This window comes from Battus philenor, unplaced genomic scaffold, assembly GCF_028537555.1.
Source record: "Battus philenor isolate CCGP_79_NKW_IND1 unplaced genomic scaffold, ilBatPhil1.0.hap1 SCAF_18, whole genome shotgun sequence".
NCBI lineage: Eukaryota > Metazoa > Arthropoda > Insecta > Lepidoptera > Papilionidae > Battus > Battus philenor.
This window is the reverse complement of record NW_027181680.1, coordinates 12,467,381-12,494,802: the sequence shown is the minus strand read 5'-3', so window position 1 is coordinate 12,494,802 and position 27,422 is coordinate 12,467,381. Positions and strand designations below refer to the sequence as shown.

The window sequence follows — 27,422 nt, the reverse complement described above, 5'->3', positions numbered from 1 at the left end:
AAACACTGACCTAGACTATATCGTCGATCCACCTAGTGAGGACCAAAATTTACAATTGCTACTTATTAAGTAAATAACATATATATATATTAAATAATCCACTTCCACGCATCTTCATTTCAGAGGGTCGTGATCCCCTAGATCTTCGATCTTACACATCCTGGAGCATTTGAACATTAGAACAATAATCAATATATAACTGCAAATAAAATAAAACTTTAAGAAAAAGAAATTTCAATTAAGAATAAAATGGAATTTGTTGTGTTTGGTTATAAATAAACAGCTTTAAAAGTTGCGAATGTTCAAAAATAAATAATTTTAGGGATATTAAATCACATACCGATAATATAGTAATAAAGAGTTTTAAAAATTCAAAACGTTACATTTTAAAATTAATTATTGTCTACTATCTATCTTCTGCACTTTGTACTGCCGGAAGTTATTACTCTGTCGCATTCCAAAAAAAAAAAAACTAACACGTTCCAAAAATTAAAAAAAAATTGTTTAAGACGTATGCTTTACACTTTATCAATGCTGCAAAGCTAGCGTGAAAAAGTTATAAATTTTAATATGCATCACGTACGCGAGCACGTGATATGAAGTTATCTATATTCGACCCTACAATTCATTTAAGAATCCTTTGTTTTTCAATGAGAACTGCAAATGGTCTAAACGGAAAGTGCAGCGGGGGTTGTATAGGCCCCACATGCCATGGAGTATGTTAATATAACGTATGTCAAGGTAATCACTACATCCATGGTGATTGAAAATATATGTACATTTACCTATTTTAAAGTTTTTTTTATCTATACCAGAGTTCCCCAAACTTTTTGGTGTCGTAGACCCCTTGCCCTGTTTTTCCGTGTTGAGTAGACCCCCTACTTACCAGATATTGATTTCCTGTAAATTCCTAACTGTAGTGAAGTTTAGTGTTAAAAACTAAGTAAAAACACATGTTAATTTATACATTTATTAATTGAATTTAAATTAAAACTACTCAAAATAAAATTTCGTATCTGTTATGTAAAATATACGTAACATTAAATAAACATAAAATAAACTATAAATAAAATAACATAAGCAATAAGTCAATATTCATTTCATGGACCCTCAATTTTTTTTCGCTGACGTAGACCCCTTGCAGGTTGTCATAGACCCCTAGGGGTCGATATAGACCACTTTAGGAATCACTGATCTATACTAATCATCCTGTATGGTGTGTAATATTATTAAATCTACAAACAAATAGAAATTTACCGTGTATTGTTTTGTGTATGAGTCCGTTACGTATTAAATAAGTTTGCAAAAACGCATTTGCACATACTTAAATTATTTACCAATTGTTCCATGTTAAACCGGTTTATTGAATAAGCGTAAATATATATCGAATTACAAATAATTGCACCGGGTTTGTATTGATACGTTAGGCTATAAATAACACAATGCTATTATAAGACTACCCACATGAGAGGACAAACAAATTGTTTCAATGCTCTGACGTGACACAGTGTAGCGAAATCCGTAGACCAACTTTTCTAATATTTATCTTTTAATATTATTAACGAATTTTTTGGCAAAAAAAATCAAGGTGTTATTTTTTATTATTAAAAAACCTTTGGAAAAAATGTCTTTGGAAATAAAATAGAATTGAATGTTTTTGCCATATAAAAAAGAACCAAAAAAAATCTTTGTAGAGGTTGCCAAAATTGATTTATTTAATGTTTATCTTATATCCTTTGGTTTTTATGGAAATTTTTTCAATAATTGAGGCCTCTGTGTGCTTTGGACACAAAAAGGTGTTACGTATTTTTAAGTAGGCTACAGTACACACTTTTGTTGTGGAGTTTCTTCCTGCTTCTTCTCTATAACCGTCACCTTGAGAAGCAGGGTAGTCACAAATAAAATAGAATCACAAATAAGTAAATAATAAGATTACGATCTATAAGAGTTTTGTTAAAAGTTGATATAATAGTTAAAATGATGGATAAATAAAATAGACCTTCATTTTTAATTCTATTTGTTACTGTCATTATCACAGATTAAGTTTGTCACGGTTTTAAAATGATATGGCAGAAAAAACTACAAGGCGTAGGCTCTATATAAAGATCGCCATGATGACAGGTCCTGCGCTGCTCGCATCCAGCGATTTCCCGGCCTTAACTATGTCGTTAGTCTACCTAGTGGGGGGCATACACATGTCTGGTCTACCGGCTCGTGGTCGCCACTGGAAAACCTTCCGGACCAAACGGCTATCGGTTGCACGAGCGATGTGGTCCGCCAACTGTAACTCAGACCTTTTGAAGTCTTTTGGAGTTACTTCGACGATCTTGGTTCTTCACAGCGAAACTCCGAGCATAGCCTTCTCCATTACTCTCTGGGTGACCTGGAGCCTTCTTATGAGGTTCGTTGTAAGTGACCAGGTCTTGAATTCGTATGTCATCACCCGCAACGTACGTTGGTCAAAGACCTTCGTCAAACATTGCAGTATTTTGGATGAGACGAGGTTTCGTAGTTTACCGAACGGTGCCCATCTGAGTTGGATTCGGCGAGTGATCTTAAGTTGACAAGCTGGATGGTTTGTTCCTCTAGATTCTCTAGTACTATCCATAAATTAATACTATATACCGTTGGATAAAATAGCCACGAAAATTTTATTCCTCTATAAATATATCCTGTATATATATAATATTATTCATCATAGAAATATCTAAAAGCAATTCTTATGAATTTTTATTTCGTGGAATGAGTAATAAACACGTGTCAGTGACGTCATAAAATAAAACGAATATGGATTCCCCGTGCGGCGAGCTAACGTAAAATCCCAGACAAATGAAGGTTCAAATATGCACCCCAACCCTCCGTATAGTAAGAAATGTGACTAATCTATTTTACGGAGAAATAGCACTGGTTTATGCCGCCGGTATACAGGGTGTTTGGTTATAGCTGTAAAAGCTTCATATATAGTTCATCTGCTGCCAATTGGTGTATGGAATACCCTGTCCAAGAAGCAATTTTCAGAATTTAGATACAGTACTCGGCAATAAATATTGTACATCGAACTTGGGAAAAAAACAATCGGATAATTTCGTAGAGCGTTATCTCTGTCGCACGAAATACGACTGACAAAACGTCACATAGGTAGTGTGGAACAGAGATAGTGCTCTACGAAGCCGAAATTAGCCGATTGTCTCTTTCCAGAGGTCGATATGCAATTTTTATCGTCGGCTACTGTACGTATATTAAAAATACTTATTTTTAAATATCCGTTCCTGCAGAGTGCACTGTGATAAGTTATTGGTCTGCAGCATTCCAATGGAAAAATTAATTAATGTAACAGAGTTGTCTGCGTCTAACTGCCCTTTCCTTCATGTCTCTCATCTCCATTCAAAGGTTATCTGGTAGACATCGCCTCGAGCGATGAGACCGCTTCTTGTACCTGTATATCCATGTAATTTTGTTAAATTTCTTTTTAGTTTTTTTTAATATAGCATTTTGGTGTACAATAAAGTACAATACCCGGCGATAAATATTGCACATCGACCTTTGGAGAGAGACAATAGGCTAATTTTGGTTTCGTAGAGCGTTATCTCTGTCGCACGATTGACAAAACGTCACATAGGTAGTGTGGGACAGAGATAATGCTCTACGAAGACGAAATTAGCCGATTGTATCGTTCCAAAGATCGATGTACAATATTTATCGCCGGGTACTTTATAGATGATAAAAAAATGTGTCAGTGCTATTGCTTTATGCAGACGTGAAAGTTTTTTAATGACAAAGGAGCTACATTCATCCCTTTAAAGGTATTCCCTGGTTTTTGTTTATTGTCGACTCTATTAGGCTTGTTTGGCTGTAACAGCTTGGTCGGTCATAGAGCTAAAAAAGTTTTTACACTTAAAACCAATCATCCTGTATAGCGATGTGGGCGTTGATGGTTGATACTCTTCCGGATATTTACGACTACGGCGCGGTAGTCCGTTTTCTGTACCACTGTAATAAAATTTAGGTGATTTCATCGTACTTCCTTGAATATAGGTCTGAACGCACCTGCAGTTCAAGCAACTACTCCCTTCTTTGTGTATTTTACAAAGGCTTAAAATATACATCTACCCTCAAATATTACTTTATATAAATTACGTGTCTACCCTACAAAAATAAAAATTATAATAGCGAACATATCCGCCTGAAAATATAATTTTATCTATTCACGTACAAAGACACGTAGAAACTGCAGAAAATGAAATAGCTTGAGATATAGATGGCTTTAAATCGGATGAAGAAGCCCCTGACATTTAACAATCTAAATGCTAAATATGCGATGTTTGTGCAATTAATCTCTAGAATCTTCGAGAATAAGAATCACAGATGCAATGAGGCAATTAATTGTCTATGGTGATCTGGTGGGTTCCATCCGTCCTTCGGCAGAAAAGAAGAGTTCTGTTAACGAGTCCCAATGATGAATAAACTAACTTTATCTTTTATCTCTTCTTACTGGTCCACCCTGTATTATAGACCAAATATACGTTTGATATATATATGGTTACATGTTATAAAAATCTTATCAAATAAAAATCACAATTAGAATTTGGGTTGCGAATAATTTGGTAGCTCTCTCTTTCCAAGGCCGTTATGCCATCTTGTAGAGGTCGCCTCAGTGCCGGCGCTCGCGGACTTGACCCAATAATTGAGAAACAATTATCGTGCGCCGATCAAGTTATTCAATGCAATTACCAGTAACATTGAGTGCTCAATAATATGGAGTCGATTTCTAATATGTACACAGCTGATACGAAAATTATTACGATGTATCATATTTTACTGTGATCAAAGAGTAAGTTAAAATTGTCATATTTAATGGAATCAGGCGTTACGTTGCGGAAGTCCATCCTAAGTAAGAAAAGACCACCACCGATTAGTGCCAAACACAGAGTCAAACTCTGTGTTTGGCACTAATCGGTGTAACATAACTCCTGAAGATGCCCCTTGGAGGGGTGAAACACGTGTTGAGTAATTTGGTGGTGGCGGTTGTGTGATTCGCATTGTTTGCCGCATACGCATTTATCAGCGGGCTGGCGGGCGGTGCAGTTCATTGCACGACTACCACTGCATGTGCGGAAGTGGCTAAATATTGGTCCTTTTCTTACTTAAAATTGTCATTTCAAACTCCTGGGTATTAGGAAGACAAGCAATTTTTATCCTAGGTTCGTAGAAGGGTGTAACTGTGTATAAAAGTGTGTGAACTATGTATTGTTAAAGGGTTTAATTTTCTCAGGGTTGCACGTGTTTTTATCAAACCCGTCAAGTCTCGACTGGTCGATATCATACTGCATTGGTTCTTCACGACGTTTTTCTTGACAAAAATTCGACTGATTTGGCTCCGTGCGACTACAAATGTGTTCAAACTCAATATGCCAATGTGCGGATACCGTTTTTATTGACCAATCGAGACTTGACGTGTTTTAGACGTCCTTCAAATAACATTTTAACTTTTGATACACAGACGCTTTGCAAATGTGATTGACCAGTGATTCCCAACGTGGGACCCACGCCCTACAGGAGGGCAATTTGATTGTAAGGAGGGGGGAGCAATTCGAAAATGGACTTGACTCTAGTTCAACACTATCGCTTTAATTTTAAAATGTTTTTTGTTATATAGGGGGCGTATGAATTTTATAAAGGCTTACGTAGAGCATGGAACAAAAAAGATTGAGAAACACTATTATAGACTGTCCTACCAAGATAGATAAAAAATATTACCTGCTTTTACGGGGCTATGAATGACAATTTCACTTTACTCTTTATGTACAGTAGTACGTCGATGTATATACAAAGACGTATTATGTACGCAAAGTAAATAAACGACCCTTGAATACACTGGATGCAGGCCGCTTCTGATTTTTTTGGAAATCTATGGGTAGGCCTATACCCAGCAGTGGACTGACTAAAATGTTGTGACGATAGAAAGATGTAATATCCTTAGTTAAAGCCTGAAGAGGCTCTATCGAGTGATTATTATATGTATGTGTGAATGTGTGCTCAAAATATATTACATAAAACAAACAGTGATGTTAGTAAAATATACTTGTATTAAATAAAACAAGTTGTCGGTGTACGTACTTTGAAATGACATTGAACAGTGTCAAAACGCATCCGTGTTGTTTTTGTAATTTACACAAATAAATAAAATAGGAGTGTCTGTTTGTAATATTGAATAACAGCTTTTTATTATATGCATATATATATATATATATATATATATATATATGTGTGTGTGTGTGTGTGTGTACAAGTAGACAGTAGATATTCGAAAATCATTTGTTTTTATTTTTGTCTGTCAGTTTGTTCCGGCTAATATCTAAAATGGCTAGACTGTTTTTGTTGAAACTTTTACTGGCAGGTAACAGATGTAGTAAGGAGTAACAAAAATAAACAAAACAACACACAACAACTTAGGCTGCTTTTATTATAAAAAAATCTTAAACCAATTTTTTTTTTTTAAATTCCACTCCGCGGTCGAAGTCGCGGGCACAGCTAGTATGTAATAATACATACAAAACGTTAGTCTGTTCGTTGCGTGTTTGTAACGATGATTTAAATTGACTTTGGCTATTTCAATTTTTGAATAATTTTTCCTCTTCATTTAATTAGTCATGGGATTGATTTGTGTGCTACAACATGTTATTGAAGTTGTATTTGTATGTATTTATAATATAAGAAATATTATAACCGGACAAGAAATTATGTTAGAGTAAATATGGTATATTTTAGAACAAAACGAAAAGGAAACTAGATAAACTATTTTTTGTTAAATTACAGGCGGACGAAATCGCGGGCAAAGTTAGTATAATAATACATATACAGTACCCGGCGGTAAATATTGCACATCGACCTTTGGAAAAAGACAATCGGATAATTTCGGATTTGTAGAACGCTATCTCTGTTCCACACTACCTTTTTTTTATTAATTCTAGTGTTTTTTTTATAATATTTTTTTTTCGCTTTTACTAAACGCTGTCTGCGTTTGGAGAGGGTTGCCGCTATTTGATACGGATCTTTCTTCTCCCAGGTGCGAGGCACGACAGCGTTTTATAATATTTTTTTACAATTTTTTTTTTCACGCTACCACACTACCTATGTGACGTTTTGTCGGACATCTAAGTGGAAGGTTTATGTTAGCAATGGACATGTTAGAGACATTTACTATTTGTTTAACAAATAAATGTGTTTTTCTAATTCTCGTTATTCGTTATTGTTTCAGATCTCGTCCACTGCACAAACGAGCCGAATGTGTCGATACCGCAGCTGGCTAACCTACTGGTGGAACGCACTCAGAACACCAACTGGGTGGTGGTGTACAAGGCCCTCATCACCGTTCATCATCTACTCGCCTATGGGAATGAGGTGAGTTCGACAACATTGATTTACTTCAAAGATTTGCACGGTTACATGTTTAATGGGGATACGTTAAAAGTAGTCTTTTAAAATAAGAGATGGTCTCCTTGGAATCTGTCTGGTGTTAGCGATTACATAAAGTTATTTGGTACATTTTATTTAATGACCCCCATTACTGAGGGGGGGACCTCTCGTACACCCTACCTTATTTTTGGGAACAGGACTCTTTTTGTCTTTAATATTTTATTCGCATTTCTTTTTATTGTCATTCTCTTCTATCGATCTTCATTTTATCATTCATTTATTTTCTGTTATACATCACAAAATGTTACATTCATTTATTCTCAATTTCCTTCTTTGCATTCTCCTCAATTATCGTTACTTACTATGCCTTCTTCATCTTTTATTACGGAGGCGATGCTCGTCCCATCTATTTTTCTTCTCAACCGTCATTCAGAGTAAACCGAGGTCCTCCGAATGCGGGACCGTCTGCTATCAGATGCACCACGGTCTGGTCCTCACTCGGTACTCAGATGTATGCGGGACTCTCCTTGTGCTTCAACTGGTGAAGTTATTCGGAGAATCTCCCGTGCCTCGTGAAGACCTGGGCCAAGACAGAAAGAGAAACGGCGTCCGGATAGAATTTCCGCGTTGTACGTTAACCCTTAAAAGCCTGGTTTCAATTTTGATACCAATCTTGTAAACCGAATGTTCACATTACTATTAGTTTTTTTATAGGTTGGCTGTACGTATTTTACTGTTGTATAATATTCTTTCCAACGAAATTAAAAAATTTCTATTTTTCCCTTCATTTAGACCCCCAAGCAAACAGTAATATTAAAAAAAAAATCACTCGTAAATCAGGCTATTAAGGGTTAACCATATAGTGAGGGTACTTACACAAGTGAATATTGTATTATATCGGACAGACATATTAAACCTTTTAAAATTTAACGAACGAGCGCTTTTTTCTGGAATGATGCCCAGTTGGTGGACAGATTTTTAAGAAATCGAGTGCTTTATTTCCAGAGCGATAAAAGGTGCATAAAACGTACGGCCATATATGCGGCATTCGATTATTTTTTTAAATATGTATAATGTCGCGAGTATGGCGGCGTACGTTCGCAAAGGGTTAAAACCAGAGTTCCCCAAACTTTTTTGTGTCGTAGACACCTTGCCATGTTTTTCCGCGTTGTGTAGACCCCTTACTTACGAAAAAAAGGAACAGACTGGACATCAATATCATGTCCAGTCTGTTCCTTTTTTTCGTTAGGAGATTGGTAACAGCGCTGAACCCCCTTTCCACTAGGTATGACGATGGAAAAGAAATTAAAAATATAAAAAAGTGTATGTGTTGAGATCCACTATCGTGGGGTTCCACATTTTCATTTCATGGACCCCCAATTTTTTTTTCGCTGACGTAGACTCTATGCAGGTTATCATAGACCCCTGGTGGTCGATATAGACCACTTTGGGAATCACTGGGTTAAAACCTACATGCACAATGCGAATCTAAAACTTATTTAGACATCGTCGAGTAGTGTGTGTTAACTTTGTTCCAACGACTACATGTGTACAGTCTTAGAGTCAAAGTAACAAATTGATGCACGTTTAAAAAACGAATAATCTCCAACCTGACGAGTTAGTAATGTCGATGTCAAATCACTGACGAAAAGTATAAAAAAATGTACATGTAACTTTACGTAACACGTTACGGTATGAAATGCAAACATGACATTCTCGACTTTTAGAAACCGGTTTTAAAATCTCGTACGCCTGCAGTGTAATATTCCTAAATATGAACTATAAGATACTTTGGACACGTGACGCGAAAAGTTTAAGTTTTGCAATGGACGCATCAATAAAGGGACTTCGATTTATGGTCCCCGCTATTGGGGGCCTCTCGTACCCCCCCATCTTTTGTCGGACAGGGACTTTTTGGGAATATTTATTTAATTTTTCACAGAAATTTTTATTATTTTCTTTCTCTTCTTTTATACTTCACATTGTCTTTCGATCTATTCTTTCATTCCACAATTCTACTGTTTTTCCCTTTTGCCCTGTATCACCTTTCATTCATTCCTCATTTCTTTTTACATTTTCTTAAATTACATTTTTATTTTACATCACAGTATTATATATTATTTTGCTTTAATTTTGTCTTTATTATCTATTTATTTGCAATATTTACTTTTTATTTCTTTCTATAGCATTATTTATAATTTTTTTTACAGAGGGTGATGAATGAATTTTTGGTCTCTTTTTCGCTGATCAGGGAGGCTATTGACTCCTCCCTGATTCGATTTATTTTTTAACAAAAGTACATTACAAAGTAAAACGTAGTAATATATATTGCGTAGAAGTTGACCGCTATCCAACTGCCAACCTACTAAGTGGACCGAAGAAATGATTCAGCCAACGCAGTGTAGGTCTTAGTCAATCTTTGGTTAAGGCCTATACCTTGCAGTGGGCGTTCATCTTCCGCCATGATGATAATGATGATCGCTAAAATTGAAATTTTTGGTGAACTCAATATAAACATAATTTATTATAATATAGCTTAGTTATTAGCTGTTACTATGTATTATAAAATGTTATTAGTGTACTTTATTATATGGTGTTATCTATAGTTTTCAAATTTAATTTTTAAGAGGGAAAATTCAAAAATGGACTGGACACTAGTTTAACGCTTTCGCTTTAATATAAAAAAATATACAGGTTATATAGAGGAGCGTAAGGATTTTAGAAAGGCTAAGGGGGGTGATGGTACAAATAAGTTTTTAAAATATTGGTTTAGCCTGTGTTATATACGACAATATCAAGGAATTGTTCCTAAATGTTTTAGTATGGAGAAATAGCGTAGAACTGTGAAAACTGAAAGGACTGTGCATATGTTAGAACCTATGATACCGCTCGCTCTGCCAAGAGAACACGATACGAATAACATTAAAATATAATCAAAGAATGAAAGGAACTAAATGCGCTGAAAAAGCGACGCCATAAAAAACGTTCGCTCTGAAAGAGAGGGGGATAGGCTAAGTGTAACAAGGGGTGATACGGGAGGAAGGGGGAGTCTATGTCTAACGATCGTCATTTAGATACTTCAATGCAGATTATAAATATCTCAATATAAAGGGTGGGTATAATTGTTTAAAGCTTTTAAAATTTCTAATCAACATGTATAAAGTGATCACTCTGAAATACGTTACATTAGCTTATTTTTTTACTGGCTCGAGACGGGCCAATAGCTTCTGGCAGCACGAAGTCTGAAATAGATAATAAACAATAAATAATTTTAATATGTAGTAATCTAAATTATGTTAAAGCGTAAGTAAGAAAAGTTTACTGTTTTATCAGTACGTTATTCATTATGAACAATTGATTTTTGGATAGGATGTACCATATACACCACAACACATATTTAGCCCTTGAAAATTTAATGGAATCAGGCGTTACCTCGCGAAAGTCCATCCTAAGTAAAAAAAGGACCAATATTTAGCCACTTCCGCACATGCAGTGGTAGTCGTGCAATGAAATGCACAGCCCGCTGATAAATGCGTATGCGGCAAACAATGCAAATCACACAACCGACACCACCAAATTACTCAACACGTGTTTCACCCCTCCACGGGGCATATCCATAACCAATCATCCTGCACGTAAGATAACTTCAGATTAGACTACGGAATTTTACAAACTGTAAAAATAATTTCGTCATTATATATATATTTTCATGTATAAACATCATTTCGTGTTATCTACATTTTATGACGTAATATTTCAGAAAGTGTAAGCGTGTGAGACATAAAGGGGGGCTAAAAAAGTAAAATATCACATGACGTATTATATAAACGTTCCCAAAATGGAAGAAAGCGGAAAACAATTTTTGTTTAAAATATGTATTTTCATGTCCAACCATCATTTCGTGTTTTTTATGACGTAATATTTCAGAAAGTGTAAGCGTGTGTGACATTAAGGGGGCTTAAAAAAGTAAAATATTACATGACGTATTATATAAACGTTCCCAAAATGGAAGAAAGCGGAAAACATTTTTTTTTTTAAATTATGACTTCAAACTTGTCGAGAAAACTACGCGTGCAATGCAGACGTTTTCTATTAAAAAAGAAAATGCAATACGTGAATGCAAGTTTTCCATAGCGCTAGCCAACTTGATGCAGATCCAAGTCGGCTTTATATGACGGCGTGGTTTGTACACTGTGAATCTTATTGCGTATAGCTTAAGGTTCAATTTTCAAATGCTGTCATATATGAGGGTAGATTGCAAACATCTCACGACCGCCTGCTCTTGACGTGTTATCTAATGAAATTGAGCAGTTTTTTTATCCTTTATAGGCGAAGCATTGACCTCTGTCTCGCCAGATCTTTAGCGATGATCAAAACTACGATGGTGCATGCTTGCCTAGAAGAAACCTATTCACTTCAGTCTTGAAGACTTCTAAGTTATAATTGTCTGGAAACAATGACACCAGTAGGGGTTGTTCCTGGGCTGTTCGGACTATAAAAGTATTAGCGCTTAGTGCTGGTGGAAGGAATTTCAACCGTGTACGGATGTCGTGAATTCGTGCGTCTTGTCCGACAGAAGAAAGGAGATAGAGGAATTATTTGGTGCAATTCCGTTGCAAGCACTTCAATATGTAGTCTGTACAATACGGATAAACTGGCAACTTTTCGCTGATGCTCCAATATTTGGAGATTAGTATCACCGAAACATCGTCTAATTAGCCTCTTGGTTCGTCTGTGTTTGGAGTCCAAAGCTTTGACCTGGTACTTCGGCCGATTTTATGGTTTCAATCTGATGATGTGTTTTAAAGAGGAATACTGTTTTTCTATAGATAAGTAATTTTATTTTGATGCCTAATGAGTTTCTAGAAGTTTCTGGATACGGGCAGCTTAGCGTCGGTCGTGGATTCAATCGTTGGGGGAGGCTAATACTTTGTAAACTACAAAGTATTGGATAGGCCACACGCTCCGAAGGGACCCTGATCACATACCAAGACAAACCCTAGAATGGAATCCTCAAGGAAAGCGAAGACGTGGCCGCCCAAAGCAAATCTGGCGGCGGACGATCACTGCAGAAGTGAAGGGCAGTTGGAATGTCGTGGAGCGAAGTAAAGCGCGAAGCTCAAGACCGCTCGGGTTGTCGACGTACTGTGGACGCCCTCTGCACCATCTTGGGGGCATAGGAATAAATGATGAATGATTTGTAATGTGCGTTTATTACAAACAATAAATCATTATGTATATGTGACAATAGTGTGATCAGAAAGCCGCTGGAGTATTCAGGTTCTAGAGTGATGACCACTAGCCTCCAGCGGATCTCTTAACCACTTTGGTACGGCGCTCGTCAGGAATAAAATCTTACCCCAGCAAAGCGTTGAGTTTAATTGACAACCAACCAATTTTAATCTGTCTCTGTAATTACAGTCTGTTACAATTACGGTAAGAGCCGACTGTCACTGAGTACCTTCACCGGTTTAAGCTCAAGGAGGATTCCTCGGACTTCTGTGAACCGGGCGTGGACCAGACCGTGGTCCAACTTGTAACAAAGTGTCCCGCGTTCGGAGGACTCCTTGTAGACTCCGAATGAATGCCGGTAAATAGAGTCAACATATAAGCAAATTGTAAACAAAATTAAAATAAATATTGTAAAACCTGAGTAACGAGGTAACAGATGTAAGGCAGCGGAAAAGAAGGAAATGGAATGAAAGGGTAATTCAGCCGAAATTTGGAAAGTAGGGAAAGGAATGAAAGATCTTAACCCATAGTAGTCTGATTTACGAAAGTGATTTTTTTTAATATTACTGTGTTTGCTTGAGGGTCTAGATGAAGGGAAAAATAGATTTATTTTTTTAATTTCGTTGGAAAGAATATTATACAACAGTAATTAAATCCGTACAGCCAACCTATAAAAATAATAGTAATGTGAACATTCGATTTAAAAGATTAGTATCAAAATTGATACTCTAGGTTATTAAGGGTTAAGATGCATGGAAGAAGAGCGCGATACGATTGAAAAAATTATTAAAAAGAAATAAGAGTCCCTAACCCAAAAATAACTTAGGGGTACGAGTGGCCATCAACTATAGTCAACGCTCGTACCGAAGTGATCAAAGAACTAATGCATTACAATATAAATTATTACAATGCGATTCGCACATCTTAAGCTGTTCATAAACTTTTACCTTCATCGAATGCAAACTATTGACACAAGTGGTCGTACAGACGGCGCGATGTACGCGGTGCCACGCGGCGACTTCGTGCTCATAAGTTGTAGAAATTGATCGAAATGAACGTCACTATTATTCGATAACACAACATACGCGTTCGTGATTTTTTTAATTGTTACCTACTTTTTATTGTACATGAAATAGTAAGAGGCATAAGCCTGACTCAAAGATTGCCTACTCCACCTTGCGCTACCTTAATCTAGTGACTTTCCGCGATCTTCTCTGTGTTGTAGGTCGACGCTCATGGTATCCTTTTTTAGTACTAAATAATTCGTAAGCACCTCTAATCGTTTTAAATCATTTCATGGCAATCATAAAAGATGTTTTTATACAAATTTACACTACAGTCGTAACTACTACTCCGCTGGCTCAGTGACCCAAAGTGGGTCTTGGCCTCCGAAGCGAGAGACTTCCACTTTCCTCTATCTTGCGCCATCGTCTGCCATTGATTGACATTCAATTCGCGCAAGTCTGCCTCAACGCGATCAATCCAGCGATACCTGGGTCTACCCACTGGTCTTCGACTCCTCGGTTTTTCCAGGTACGCCACCTTCACGCTTCGATCCGATCCCATTCGCTCCAAGTGACCAAGCCAGCGGATTCGTTGAGCTTTATATTCGCCAATGATATTTGGCTGTGCTACTATTGTCTGAATTTCGGCATTCTTTCCGAGCCTCCAAGATCCGTCTTGATTTCTCGCTGGTCCCAGTCGTAACTGGTCTCTTTAAATATTTAACATTATCGCTAGGTTAAATTACTCCACCATACAGTCTTGTGGTAATCTGCATTGGTTTTGACTCTTGTAATCGATCAAGACTCCAAAAAAAAAAGAAACAATTGATATATAGGTACAAGAGGCGGTCATATCGCTCGACGCAATCTCTACCAGACAACCTTTGGATTCAGATAGAGGTGGAGAGGACACAAGCCTGCCTCTATCACCTTAAAGTATTTTATATTTGCCACCTGTTTCTACAAACTGTGCTGCCAGAAGTTACTGGCCTGCCGCATTCTTTTAGAAAAAAAAATAACTTTACATGTTTCGAAATGTCAACTATATTGATTAAATGTAAAATAAAAATACTTTTTTATTTATTTATACTTCATTGCACGCTATTTTTTAAATTATTGTCTATGATAGTAACTAAAAAAAGAAACAGAGGTACAAAAGGCGATCTTATCTCTTCCGGACAACCTTTAGATGGAGATGAGAGACATGCAGGGGATGGCTGTTTGGGATGTACACACATACAAATATATACATTATTCACACACATTTATTCACTTTTTTTCATACATATAATAATATATGTACATATATACACATAAACATACATACAAAAATACTTTTAAATGATCGGTCAGTAACCGATGCAGTTGAAGCGAAAAAAATATGCAGTGCATGGAATATTAAACTCTGGTAGTTTAAAGGGAATTGCCGAATGCTCGAATTTCATAGCGAATAAGTTACAATGGCCCATTATTTATTATTTAATATAATAATTAAGGATGAATAATTAAATAACTATTCATTATCATCAACATGAGATAACAGGATGTTTTATGAAGGTCATTACCATGGATCCTATAATATTAGAAAACGACGAGGGAGGCTATGTCCAGCGATTGACGACTTACGGCTGAAATAATGTAAATATATATTCAAGGTCAAAGGAAAAAATATATATTCGAGGTCATCGATCAATTTAGAGAAACAGTTCAAGTTTTAATTATAAAAGCTTTTCTTAACTTTTGCATAACATTTATTGGGTCAGCGAGGTTAATTGAAACTTGATTTTGATTGTTGATTTCTTGTCGCCGGGCAACGGTTAATTGAAGGACTTATAGTAGTATACTTGAAGGGATATATAAGGCTTTAAATGAAAATTTACGTGACGTATGACGTAGGAGAGTTTACGGAATTATTAGGATAATCATTATCGTAATGTCTGTCGATGGACGCTCACTAAAAGGCATAGGCGTCCCCCAAAGATCGTCATGATGACCTCCAGTGATTCAGGAGGTGGTCTACGTCTACCCATGCCGAGTCTACAGGCTCCTGATCATCACTCAAGAACCTTTCATTCCCAACGACCATCGGTTGCACAATTTTAAACTCTATCTCACTATGTATAAGGTTTTAGTTCACAAATTTCCGTTTAACTAACTTCTCAAATTGGTAATAGTATAATTTAAATATACTATTACAAAGCACTAGTTACAGAACCATCTAAACAATAAACACGGAACCCTAGGATCAAGAAATGTCGTAAACACGCGTGACCTTGAAGTTATTTATAAATTTTTGTGTACGGTTCTCGGAAATTTTAACCGAGTACTATCTCGAACTTACTCGAACATTCACCGTAGTATAAACAGGTGTACTCCCCATGTCGACAGATCGGTGTTGTTTTTTAAGTTATAAAATTAAGATCTACAATCATTGATACAAAGTGACTATTTGGTAAGTTATTTGGTCAGTGATTCCTTAAAGCAATTTGGGAGCATAGTTTGGACTAAGCGAAAGCATAGCTTGTGTTAGAGTAGGGTAACCATCTGATTTGTGAATAAAGGACTCCTTGTGAACCAGTGGTGTTTCATTTCGAGTTAGAATCCACACTACGTTACAATACAATGTAGGGATAAAGAATACAGTTTTGTTAGAAATTCATGAGTCATAGTTCCAGGTTTATTATAAAAGTCGGGAAACAAATTCGATTATAAAACGGGGAACGAGGTATGTCGTTTCTGTCGACATCGCCATTCCGGCATTGATTTGTATATTAGATGGCGAAAAGGTTCTTGATAACGAAGGTGAATATAATATTGATCAGAAATAAAAACTTGTTAAAAATAGCCGGGTGAATTTAACTTGAGAAAGCGACATTACTTCCCGCTGCTCGTATATATTGATTTCACTTTAATAACCTACTACTGTATTGGTAGAGTTAAATAGAAACACAAGTGCAGTGTAATAAAAAAATCCAAATCAAACAATAGACCGCAATGTTTCCGAAGGTTAGTTGGAAGACGACAGAGCAAAAGAAACCTTGTATAGTAGCCATAAAGTACATTTTACAACAATTTTACTCAAAATCAATTGATGCACCTCCTAAGTTAACCTTCCTTATCGAGTGCATTTGATCAGTACACCGAGTTCCGAGACCGCGCCATGTAGACATTCCGTATGTTTACCGTGAAGAATTCCGGCAATTTACCCAATCATTTGCTCTTCAAGCAAACTGTCCCTTAGGCACAAGCTGCACTTGTACAAGGCTTGCGTTGTGCCGTTATAAGAAGAATATTATATATATTTAATAAAAAATGGGTAGTGGTTGATGGCAACAAAAAGGCACAAGAAGAAAAATATATATGTATTTAATTAATTAAGGGTAGTGGGCAGAAGGCCTGGTCTAATTTTGCACCGTAGCTCGGTACTCCCCTGATGGTGGTGGTAGCCAGCCGCACGATCTCCCAGGACTGGTCAGGCGGCTGCAAGTCGAGAGCAGGGAGCGCCGGTAGGTTGCAGTATGTGTCAGTTCCGGTGCACGGTGATATAATTTCAACAGTGTAAAACTTGCAGTCTAAAAGTCGCACCTGTGAATAAATGTCACAGTTATGATATACATATATAAGTATATGTACAATTTGCTCTGCTGACAGTAAACCCGGAGATGGCTTGCGATGAAGTAAGGGCAGAAAACGAAAGCAGTTGATGTGATTGTTTACTGTCAGAACGGAGTTACAAAATGTAAAGCATGTAAAACAAGAATAGGAGAGATAAACAAATAAACAAGTTGAAAAGTAATAATGGATACATAATGATGGAACTATGGACACAGACAAAATGTTGAGCTCTAACTTATAGATAAATGCTACTTAATAATGATGTCTTTATAATATTTGTTCAACACTTACCCCTTTGGGGTGCGAGACGGTGTAAAGGTTGTGGCGTGAACTAAATGATGCCCAGAGAATGAAAAGGACCAAGGCGTGAATTTATAACGTAAATTCTAATTGGCCCCGGCGCGTGTGAAGACACATAGCTGGTGAACGCAACCGACACAAAGAGTGTGCGTCGGTGCGTGAGACGACACCTAGCTAGTGAACGCGACCGAGGCCTGGATCCTTCTCCCGGCAAATGTGAACTGCTGTCGCTGGTGCGCGGGCGCATAGGAATTTTTGTTATAAAAACAAAGATCCACTGAACCAATAGCACGCTCCCACGACCCCACGCCACTTGAGATGTACCGTTACCCCCTAAGGGTTGAACAATTTTTTGCTGTATTGCGATTTATGAGACGTTCTCGTGATTATATTTTTTTTTGGTTAAAATTTTAACTAAGATTTATGGGACGTTAACTTGCAACGTTACAGCGTAAGACCAGTTTTCTATTACGCGAGCGTTGTATTCGAGCACGCCGCACGCACCATCATCAACGCTCTACAGACGCTCCATAACCGCTTCACCCGGATAGCAACGGGGGCCGATTGGTTCCAGCGCAACGTTGACCTCCATAGTGACCTCAAACTCCTCACGGTCCAAGAGTTCTTTCTGGCCTGCTCAAGCCTGATCTCTGACTGCTGCATAGCGGAAGTAGCTATATATTAGTCCCTTTCTTAGCTTCATCTGTGTTGAGTTCACGTAGCGGTAGAGTCCGTGAAATGTGTATATTCGTGCTTCGCCTGTATTTATACCGATGTAAATGAATAATTTTATTTCTGTGGAATTCCTCTTTTCGATGCCCCGCTGAAGATGACGTAATGTATATACGATCTTTAAATCTTTAATTATTTTTTTTAATAATACGCTATATATCATACTGTTTTATACATAAAAATTCTGTTAAATTTTATCGCTTCATAAAGAATCCATCAGTAATTCATCATTTCACTTAGAACATTCACTACTGAACTAGATTAAGGCGGTCTGCATATCGTAGTACGACTTGCTGTCACTTAGGTGGAGAGAATTACTGGTTACTGGTTATATGATATATATATATATATATATATATATATATATATATATATATGTACTATATATGTACCATACATTAATTGACACTCAAAGCTTTTGCACCACACCTATCATCCTTTATAATCTGCCTTTCAATTGTGGCCTGTCGGGTTCTAATTGAGATACTTCTAAATTTAGCATCCTAACTCTGTTAATTAAAACGAGTGTCGGCTCGCGAACGTCCAGCGCTGCCGGGGTTTTGAACCTTATTTAATTATTGACCCAATTGCTTGGAATATCTTGATAATAAATTCAAACGTGTAGAGTTATTTAAATCTCGGTGGTAGAGTTTTCAACTTTCTATGTGCTATGCTTCACCTTAGCCTTTATAAAATTATTACGCTCCCTATGTAACATATGATTTCTTATATTAAAGTAAAAGGGTTAAACTCGTGTCAAATCAACTTCCGAATTGCCACCTTATGGGTCGTGAGCCCTACGTTAAGAAACACTGGTTCAGGGCCTCTTAACGTAAGCGAGAAAGAATGCGTTTGATTTTTAAATATAACATAGGATATAGTATTTTTTGTATATAAAACAGGACATGTTTCTTACCATAATGTGGTAGAAGAAATGCCTTGTACGCGCCTTTGCGGGGAGACAAGGATTGGTCATGACAGGTGACCCCCCCCCCCCACGATGTTTCTCCATAAACTATATAACAGGACGCCCGTACTCGCAAGCGACAGATAGTTGTGTAATTCATATTGTTTGCCGCATGCGCATTTATCAGCGGGCTGGCGGGCGGTGCACTTTGTTGCACGACTACCACTGCATGTGCGGAAGCAGCTAAATATTGTTTTTTTTCTTACTTAATGTCTATTTATTTTTGACTCTGCTTCGTAAGGTGAGATAGTTGTGGAGAAGAAGCAGGAAGCAATTCCACAACAACACATTTTTTAATAAAGTTTAACAACAGAGATTTATAAATATACACTTGACCAGATATAGCCTAAGTGAAATCAAAATAACCAAGCGGCATCACATCACTGCCGAGAATTCAAGAATAAGCATAATTTGTATCATTAAACATTGAAATCGTATTATAGCATATATTTTCAAAATTCTTAATGCATTGACATAAGAGAGATAGAAGCCCAGGTCTCTTGTAGAACTTTGCTAGAGAATCAGTCTCCCAGCGGCTTCAATAAGGAAAAATAAAGCCGTGACGTCACACGTTGCGACATCTCCCATGCAACATTAGTTGCACAAGACGATACCTGCTTTTGAAAGTTCAGTTTCAAATTAATACGTGAGAGAATTTTTTACTCGGAAATTCGATATTACATTTTTATATTTAGAAGGTAATGAAACATAAATCGCTTGTGCAATGGTCATTGGAGCTGAAAGACGAGGCGTGGGTAATGCTCCCACTAGGTGGGCCGACTACATAGTTCAGGTCGCTGAATACGGACAGCCCAATATCGATCATCGTGGCGATCTTTTGGAAGAAGAAACACATACGATTTTACCTCATGTAATACAGTAAATGGTATCGTCAAGTAAATGCGATAGTACCATCCTCTACCAACAACGCGATGGACCTGCCTTCCGCGAGGTAAACCTATGAAATGAAATTACTTATTTAATAAAATCAGGCGTTACCTTACGGAAGTCCATCCTAAGTGAGAAAAGGACCAATATTTAGCCGCTTCCGCACATGCAGTGGTAGTCGTGCATCTCTATATTTCTCTGTGTTTGACACTAATCGGTGTAACATAACTCCTGAAGATGCCCCGTGGAGGGGTGAAATACGTGTTGAATAATTTGGCGGTGGCGGTTGTGTGATTCGCATTGTTTGCCGCATACGCATTTATCAGCGGGCTGGCGGACGGTGCACTTTGTTGCACGACTACCACTGCATGTGCGGAAGCGGCTAAATATTGGTCCTTTTCTTACTTGACATAGTTTAGGTCGCAGGAAGTTGCACGCGGGCAGTGTAAGTCCTATTGGAAATTTGAGATGAATGTCAATGTCCAACAGTAATCTTTCTATGCCTGAAATGAAGAAAAAGTATCTCATGCTGTATAAAGTGTCATAGTTTGGGACTTATTCTCTACTAAAGCAAGCTTGTAGCACAAGGAGAGTGACGGAGAGGTCTAGCGTGAGACCAGGATGCGCCTTACTACAACTTTGAGTACCACTGAAGCTTTCAGTTTATATATAGTATATGAACTGAACGCCTTATTATATATAGTATATATAAGCTGCTCAGAAGCCAATGCGATGTTAAGTCAATTTTTTTTATATTTTCTGATTTTGGAGAATTTAGATGAAATTCTTGGTTATTAAAGGATTTACACATTGGTTAATTTTGTCTAGGTTAGATAGCCCTTTTTAATAGCTTCTGAATATATTGTATAATAATTTCAAAAGCCATTGTGAATAAGTCCACCTTTTATCAATATTTTTTAACATAAATTTCTTACCTTTTGCAGCTGCCAAAAGGAATAAATGCAAAACTTTTTTAAAATACTGACATTATTTTAATAAATACTTACGTTTTTATTTACGCATTTTATACGTCTTGTTTTATTGCGCAGTTTACTCACCGAAATAAGGTCTTATACACTTTTCTAATTAAATTAATAAACATTGAATTTTAAAAAGTAATGTAGGAACATTAATTTTCTTAATTTGTTTGCTTTAAGTTTGTGTTACGAACAAAGAAAGAGTAGGCAGTATTCATACGTATCCTTTTCACCCGAGGATACTGGAACGGTAGGTTGTGTGATAAAGATAACTTAATAATAGAATAAATAGCAGAAAATTACAATCTTTATAGAATAGAATGTTCGGTTCATAAAATTATATATGAGTTATAGAGATGAAACAATAAAAATGTACTACGTCTCAAAAATATTGACCCTCCCTAAAATATAAAATGTCCTTTTATATATAATAATTATACTGTCGTGTCAGCTGTCGTCGGCAATATTTCCGGACACTTGCGTCGTAAGAGGCTACGAGAAATAGCTTTCAACTTATTTTTATATTGAAGCTTATATCAAAAGCTGTCAGCTTAATACTTGGCATTCGGGCAACATAATTTTACGTGCTTTGTAGTCTCTAGCTAAAATGCGTTTTTTTTTAAATTAGTCACACAAAATGCAATAAGTATGAAAGGGACTAATATATAGCTACTTTAGCTATGCAGCAGTAGTCGTGCAATGAAGTGCACAAACAAACACCGAGTCACGTTGACTCGGCAACAAAGTCAACAACGTTGACTCGGTGATTGGCACTGGTCGGTGTAACATTACTCCTGAGGATGCCCCGTAGAGGGGTGAAACTCGTGTTGAATTTATTTACGGTGGTAGTTGTGTTTCGCATTGTTTACAGCATGCGCATTTATCAGCGGGCTGGCGGGCGGTGTACTTCATTGCCAGACTACTGCTACATAGCGGAAGTAGCTATATATCAGTCCCTTTCATACATAGGATGGACTTCCGCACGGTAACGCCTGAATCTATTAGATACAATAAGTATAATATAAAGTTTCATTCGTATAAACAAAGTACTTTTCGATTTACTTTGAATTTTCTCAATAAACAAAAATCCGTGCCATCTACGAAAAAGTGTTAATAAGCCGAGTGTTTACTGCAATTGCTATAGCACTGCTAGTATTCATACAAAAATTTAATATTATATATGTAAAAACACATATAGATCAGACTAAAGTTTAATATATACAAATAAATAAAATTGTACGTTTGTAATATTAAAATAACCGCTTTTTTTGTCGTTGAAGACGTCAGAAGACACTAGATATAGACCGCTACCTATATCCTATTGTAAATCTATGGAGCAGGCCTATATAGTAATTTTTCTCGTAGAATAGACAGTGTTATCTAAGCCCTAAACGACCCAGGTCATTGTACTATTATCAATATCGCACTAAGCTATTTATTTCATTGCATTAAATTGATAATTAATATTTTATGTTTGATTTGAACCAATGTAAATATTACTCTTTTATAGTAGTTAATTATAAAAGAGTACAATGTTCATTCATATAAATGTATACCCTTTTATAACAACAACCACGACTTCAATATAATGTACTTACTTTATTATTAATACTATGTTTGTATACTTTTAAGTGTGGAAAGTAAATGTAGAAACAAAAAAAAATTATCTCAAAATTTCATTCGACATAAGTATATGTAAGGTCAGTAAAATAGATAAAAAAATCAAATATTTCCATGACGTAATGGTTACAGATTTGTTCAATTCAAGCTATGAGGTTACAATGTGATCAAAACGTAAGTTGAATTTGTTTATAAAATGTAAACACTTTATGTTTTATTCCAAATCAATTTTATCCCCTTTAAAGTTATCTTCGTCTGATAAAAGGCATTTTAGTCAAAGCTTTTACCAGTTCTCGAAACAGTCTGAATAGTCATGTTCCAGAATAGCATTCAAGACCATCGATTAGGTTATTATCTTCTGAAGTGTGTCAAAATGGCGTCCCAGCATTAGGTTTCCGAGTTTAAATAGCCAGACGCCGCACGGAGCCAAATTAGGCGAATACGGTGGTTGCGGAACGATATCAGTCAAGTTTTTGGCAAAAATGTCGCGAAGGATTAATGCAGTATGACATCCACCAATCGAGACTTGTTGATTGAGAAATGATGAGAAATGTTATAGATATTCCTACTAATATAATAAAAAAGAATGATCTTCCTAATGGCCCGGTTTTTAAATGACAGTTTCACTTTACTTTTTGATCACAGCAATTATATATATATATATATATATATATATATATATATATATATAGAGAGAGAGAGAGAGAGAGCGTAAAAGAGAGTGATTAATAAAGAAAATACTGAAAAATTTATTAAATAATAAAGTCCCTGATCCCAATAAGTTAGAGGTACGAGAGGCCCCCAATAGCGGGGGCCATAGATTATAGAATATAGAGAGGGAGAGACATGAGGGAGAAAGAGAGAGATAAATAGATTTAAAGAGGTAAAATGTCCGCCTGCAAAGTAAACAAACCTTTTTAAGGTCGTTGAAAGACATTGGATTCAATTGTAAACCTATAAAAAAATCATCTGCCTTCCTAATGCCCAGGACTTTTAAATGACGATTTCAACTCTATGATCACAATAGTATATCATAAAGAACCATTTACACGCTGCCTAAATAAGACGAAGTCTGTATTAATAAAGTGTAAAACAAATATAATTTATTTCGTTTTATACGAGCAACGGTAAAGATCGTGGCACGTGAGAAGAATACATAGACGTTATGATTGTTCAATATTGGAGCGCTGAAATGTGCCATATTTGCATTCACCCCCGCCCTCGTGTTGCGTCACGTTATCTCAACTTATAAGGAGATCGAATCACGTGTCTGTCCATCGTCTTTACTTGTTCGAACTTTAAGTTGCAGCATCGGAACAACTAAATTGAAATTCACAAGTTTAAATGTATTGCAGACTAAGATATTATACATGACTAGCTGATCCCGCAAACGTTGTTTTGCAAAAAAAATATTTTTAACTTTCAATTTATAAATAAGGGTTGATCGTAGAGGGGTGGAAATTTAGGGTTGTATGTATTTTTGTATGTTGTATCATAAAAAAATAAAAACAAAAAATTTCGTCAAAAAAATAAAAAAAAATTTTAACGGTGAACAACCCTTATCACTTAGGGGTATGAAAAATAGATAGTAGCTGATTCTCAGACCTACTAAATACGCATATAAAATTTGGTAAAAATCGGTCAAGCAGTTTCAGAGGAGTTCAAGTTCGAACACCGTGACACGAGAATTTTATATATTAGATAGAATTTCGATAGACATCTAAACCTGTATCGTCGAACACGTTACGGTTTTTTTTTAACACGTTGATTGCCACACGGTTTTATAGAGAATTCCCCGTCTGGCCGCGCGCAATACTGGCAAAACTGGGAACAATTTGAAACCTAAAATTATGGTGAACTATAATAAAGGAAAGGTTGCTGTGGACCAGTAAAAACGACACATTCTGCAGATCGATTTTCTAAATCGTGCTATGAAGAAAGTGCTGCACGGAGTGGCAGAAATTTGACCAAATAGGTTATAACATTTTGTGACACTTGCGAGGAGAAACCATTTTCATTTTTACCTTGTTTCAGTAGTCTATATAATTTTCTGTAAAATGTTAAATTTTTGGATTTATTATCATATTTTATACTGTCAATCACTGGTGACTGACGCGATCTAAACGGAAACTTCGGTGTCAGTCATCGGTGACTGACGCGGATACCTCGGTGTCAGTCACCGATGACTGACGGGGCACTCAACGTGATAGTAAAATTTTTAGACATCGTTAGGTTATTTAGACGTACCATTTTATACGGGGTGATTGGTTACAGGTGCAAGCATTAAATGGAATGTAGAGCTTAGATATTAATAGAATTATTTTAAAAAAATCTTCTATTTCTAATCATCCCGTATAAAAGTAATTACTCGAAATATTCTACATTAATTTATTATTGCAATACAATAGGCCAATGATGTCTGGCTGTAAAGAATAAGATTATTTATTATTTTTAAAATCATTGATTTTCGAATTGGATGTACCAAGCATTGAAGGTAAATGCTATGAATATATATCGCCATACATTCATCCCTTTAAAGCTGAAACATCAACAAATAATCAACCTTTATATGGTTTTTCAACGACATATATGTTTTCTAACATATACGGGTATCACTGACTTTGGTTTCAACAGAGCTATGTATGGATGGTACTAATTTACAGATAGAATAGCCTCACGAAATACAGCAGTTAAATGTCTGTATCTATCATACGATATGATACCACTGGTTTATTTTTGACGGGTTTAATTTTTAAATTTTTATTTTATTTACTTTATTGGAGATAAACAGTAACAAAAAATAGTAAGAAAGTACAAACTAGAATAGACTAGCATAGACATATAAAATTAGTTACAATTGCTACCTTATAACTATCTCACTGAAAACATTTAATGATTTATGGTCAAACAATGACAGAACGAGTAAAAACATTAATAAACAGGGGTCAAAGCTTATTGTTTATAAACTTATATTATGTTTGTTTATATATCTATATCATATATTTATATTATGGTTTAAATTGTATTGTGTGTACCTAATAATTTTGAATTGAAAGTGATTGTGAATTTTATATGGAGTTGTCAGTCATCTGTTTGATTTGATTTATTATTACCGAATATTGCTTTGTCACATTACAATTACTGAAAGAATTTTCATGTGTAACTTTGGTACAAAAAAATAGCAAAATTTCTATTGAAAAACAAAAGTAAATATAATTGTCTTTGGTTTCCGAACACGACAATGGCGCCGAGTTTTGCTGAGCAATGTTAGCGAGGGTTTATACACGCGTGCTTTGTGCATAGAGATATTTCTACGGCTTCACAGATGTACGAATAATCGTGTAGTTACTTTTTTTCTCTCTCTCGGAAGTATTGTTATGCATGTACTGTTTTGTATTTCTCGTTAACATATTCCGTGCCACGGCAATTTTTAAAGATTTTCCATTCAGGTCAAATTTCCAAAGTTAAAAAATATCAAAGTAAGAAAAGGACCAATATTTAGCCACTTCCGCACATGCAGTGGTAGTCGTACAACAAAGTGTACCGCCCGCCAGCCCGCTGATGAATGCGTATGCGGCAAACAATGTGAATCACACAATCGCCACCGCAAAGTTACTTAACATGTGTTTCACCCCTCCACGGGGCATCTTCAGGAGTTATGTTACACCTATTAGTGCCAAATACAGAGTGTGATTCTATACTCCACTGTCGAGATATAAGAATTTCTGGATATTATGTACCCTACATCTAACTCATAGATTATTTGTCTATGAGGTTGATAGTACCTGATTGTATATTTTGACCGACGACGTGGTTATGGTCGCCGGAAGTAGCCAGATGCGGGCAGCGCATGTCCGGCCATCACGATGATCTTTGCAGGAGGGCAGGGAGGCCTGGCCTATGCTTTGAATTGGCCGGTATATCAGCTGATATAATTATGATTATATTTCGTACATCAAATTGTATATTGGCACAAAATACTTTTATAAATACAGTATGCACATGTCAGGAATAACATCATACTAGCCATTAAAAATCGAGTTAAAAATTTATATACAGAAATTATGAGATCGTTGTAGATAGTTATAATTTTTTCTTCTTTGCACCGAAACAGCTGTACCGCGCCTAAGGTATGCGCGGCGAGATGGGGGTAGGGGAGGGTTTTTTTAACCTCGACAACTGTATATGTTTTTGAGAAATAAATGTCTTTACTGTTTAAGTAATGATTGTTTTTCTTTTTCAGAGGTTCACACAGTACCTAGCTTCGAGTAATTCAACGTTTCAACTAAGTAATTTCTTAGACAAGAGCGGGGTCCAAGGTATGTATCACATAAGTCGTCGCCTATGTGAAGATTAAAATCCTGATGCTAATCGAATTGTTAACAGAAACATCCTCTGCTCGAGGATGTAATATAGGATGCGAAGTTTATGATGATAGGAACCTACTATTTGTTTCTGTGAAATATCTTCGAGTTTTGTTCGAGATGTTTCTTTGTTAAGAGATGTGTTTTTATAATAAGATGATAATTTTTCAATAAGTATTTTAACCCTTTGCGGTCGGAAGGCGCCTCTGCGGCGCGCGATAGGCGATCAACTGTTGACGTCCTTTTAGAAATTTTATTGTACCTATAACGTGCCCGACACATTCGCGAAGATCGCTTCGATTTGCCC

General features: G+C 36.3%; 1 protein-coding gene across 6 annotated transcripts in view; it reads left to right on the top strand.

Annotated features, from left to right (window-relative positions):
* lap (like-AP180) overlaps positions 1–27,422 on the top strand; it is an 80,959-nt gene that overhangs the window by 13,497 nt on the left and 40,040 nt on the right. For all 6 annotated transcript variants that reach the window (XM_068763779.1, XM_068763784.1, XM_068763781.1 and 3 more), the window contains exons 2-3: positions 7,259–7,401; positions 26,995–27,070. In XM_068763779.1, coding sequence (XP_068619880.1) covers positions 7,259–7,401; positions 26,995–27,070 — 219 coding nt within the window. The remainder of the gene's footprint in view (positions 1–7,258; positions 7,402–26,994; positions 27,071–27,422) is intronic.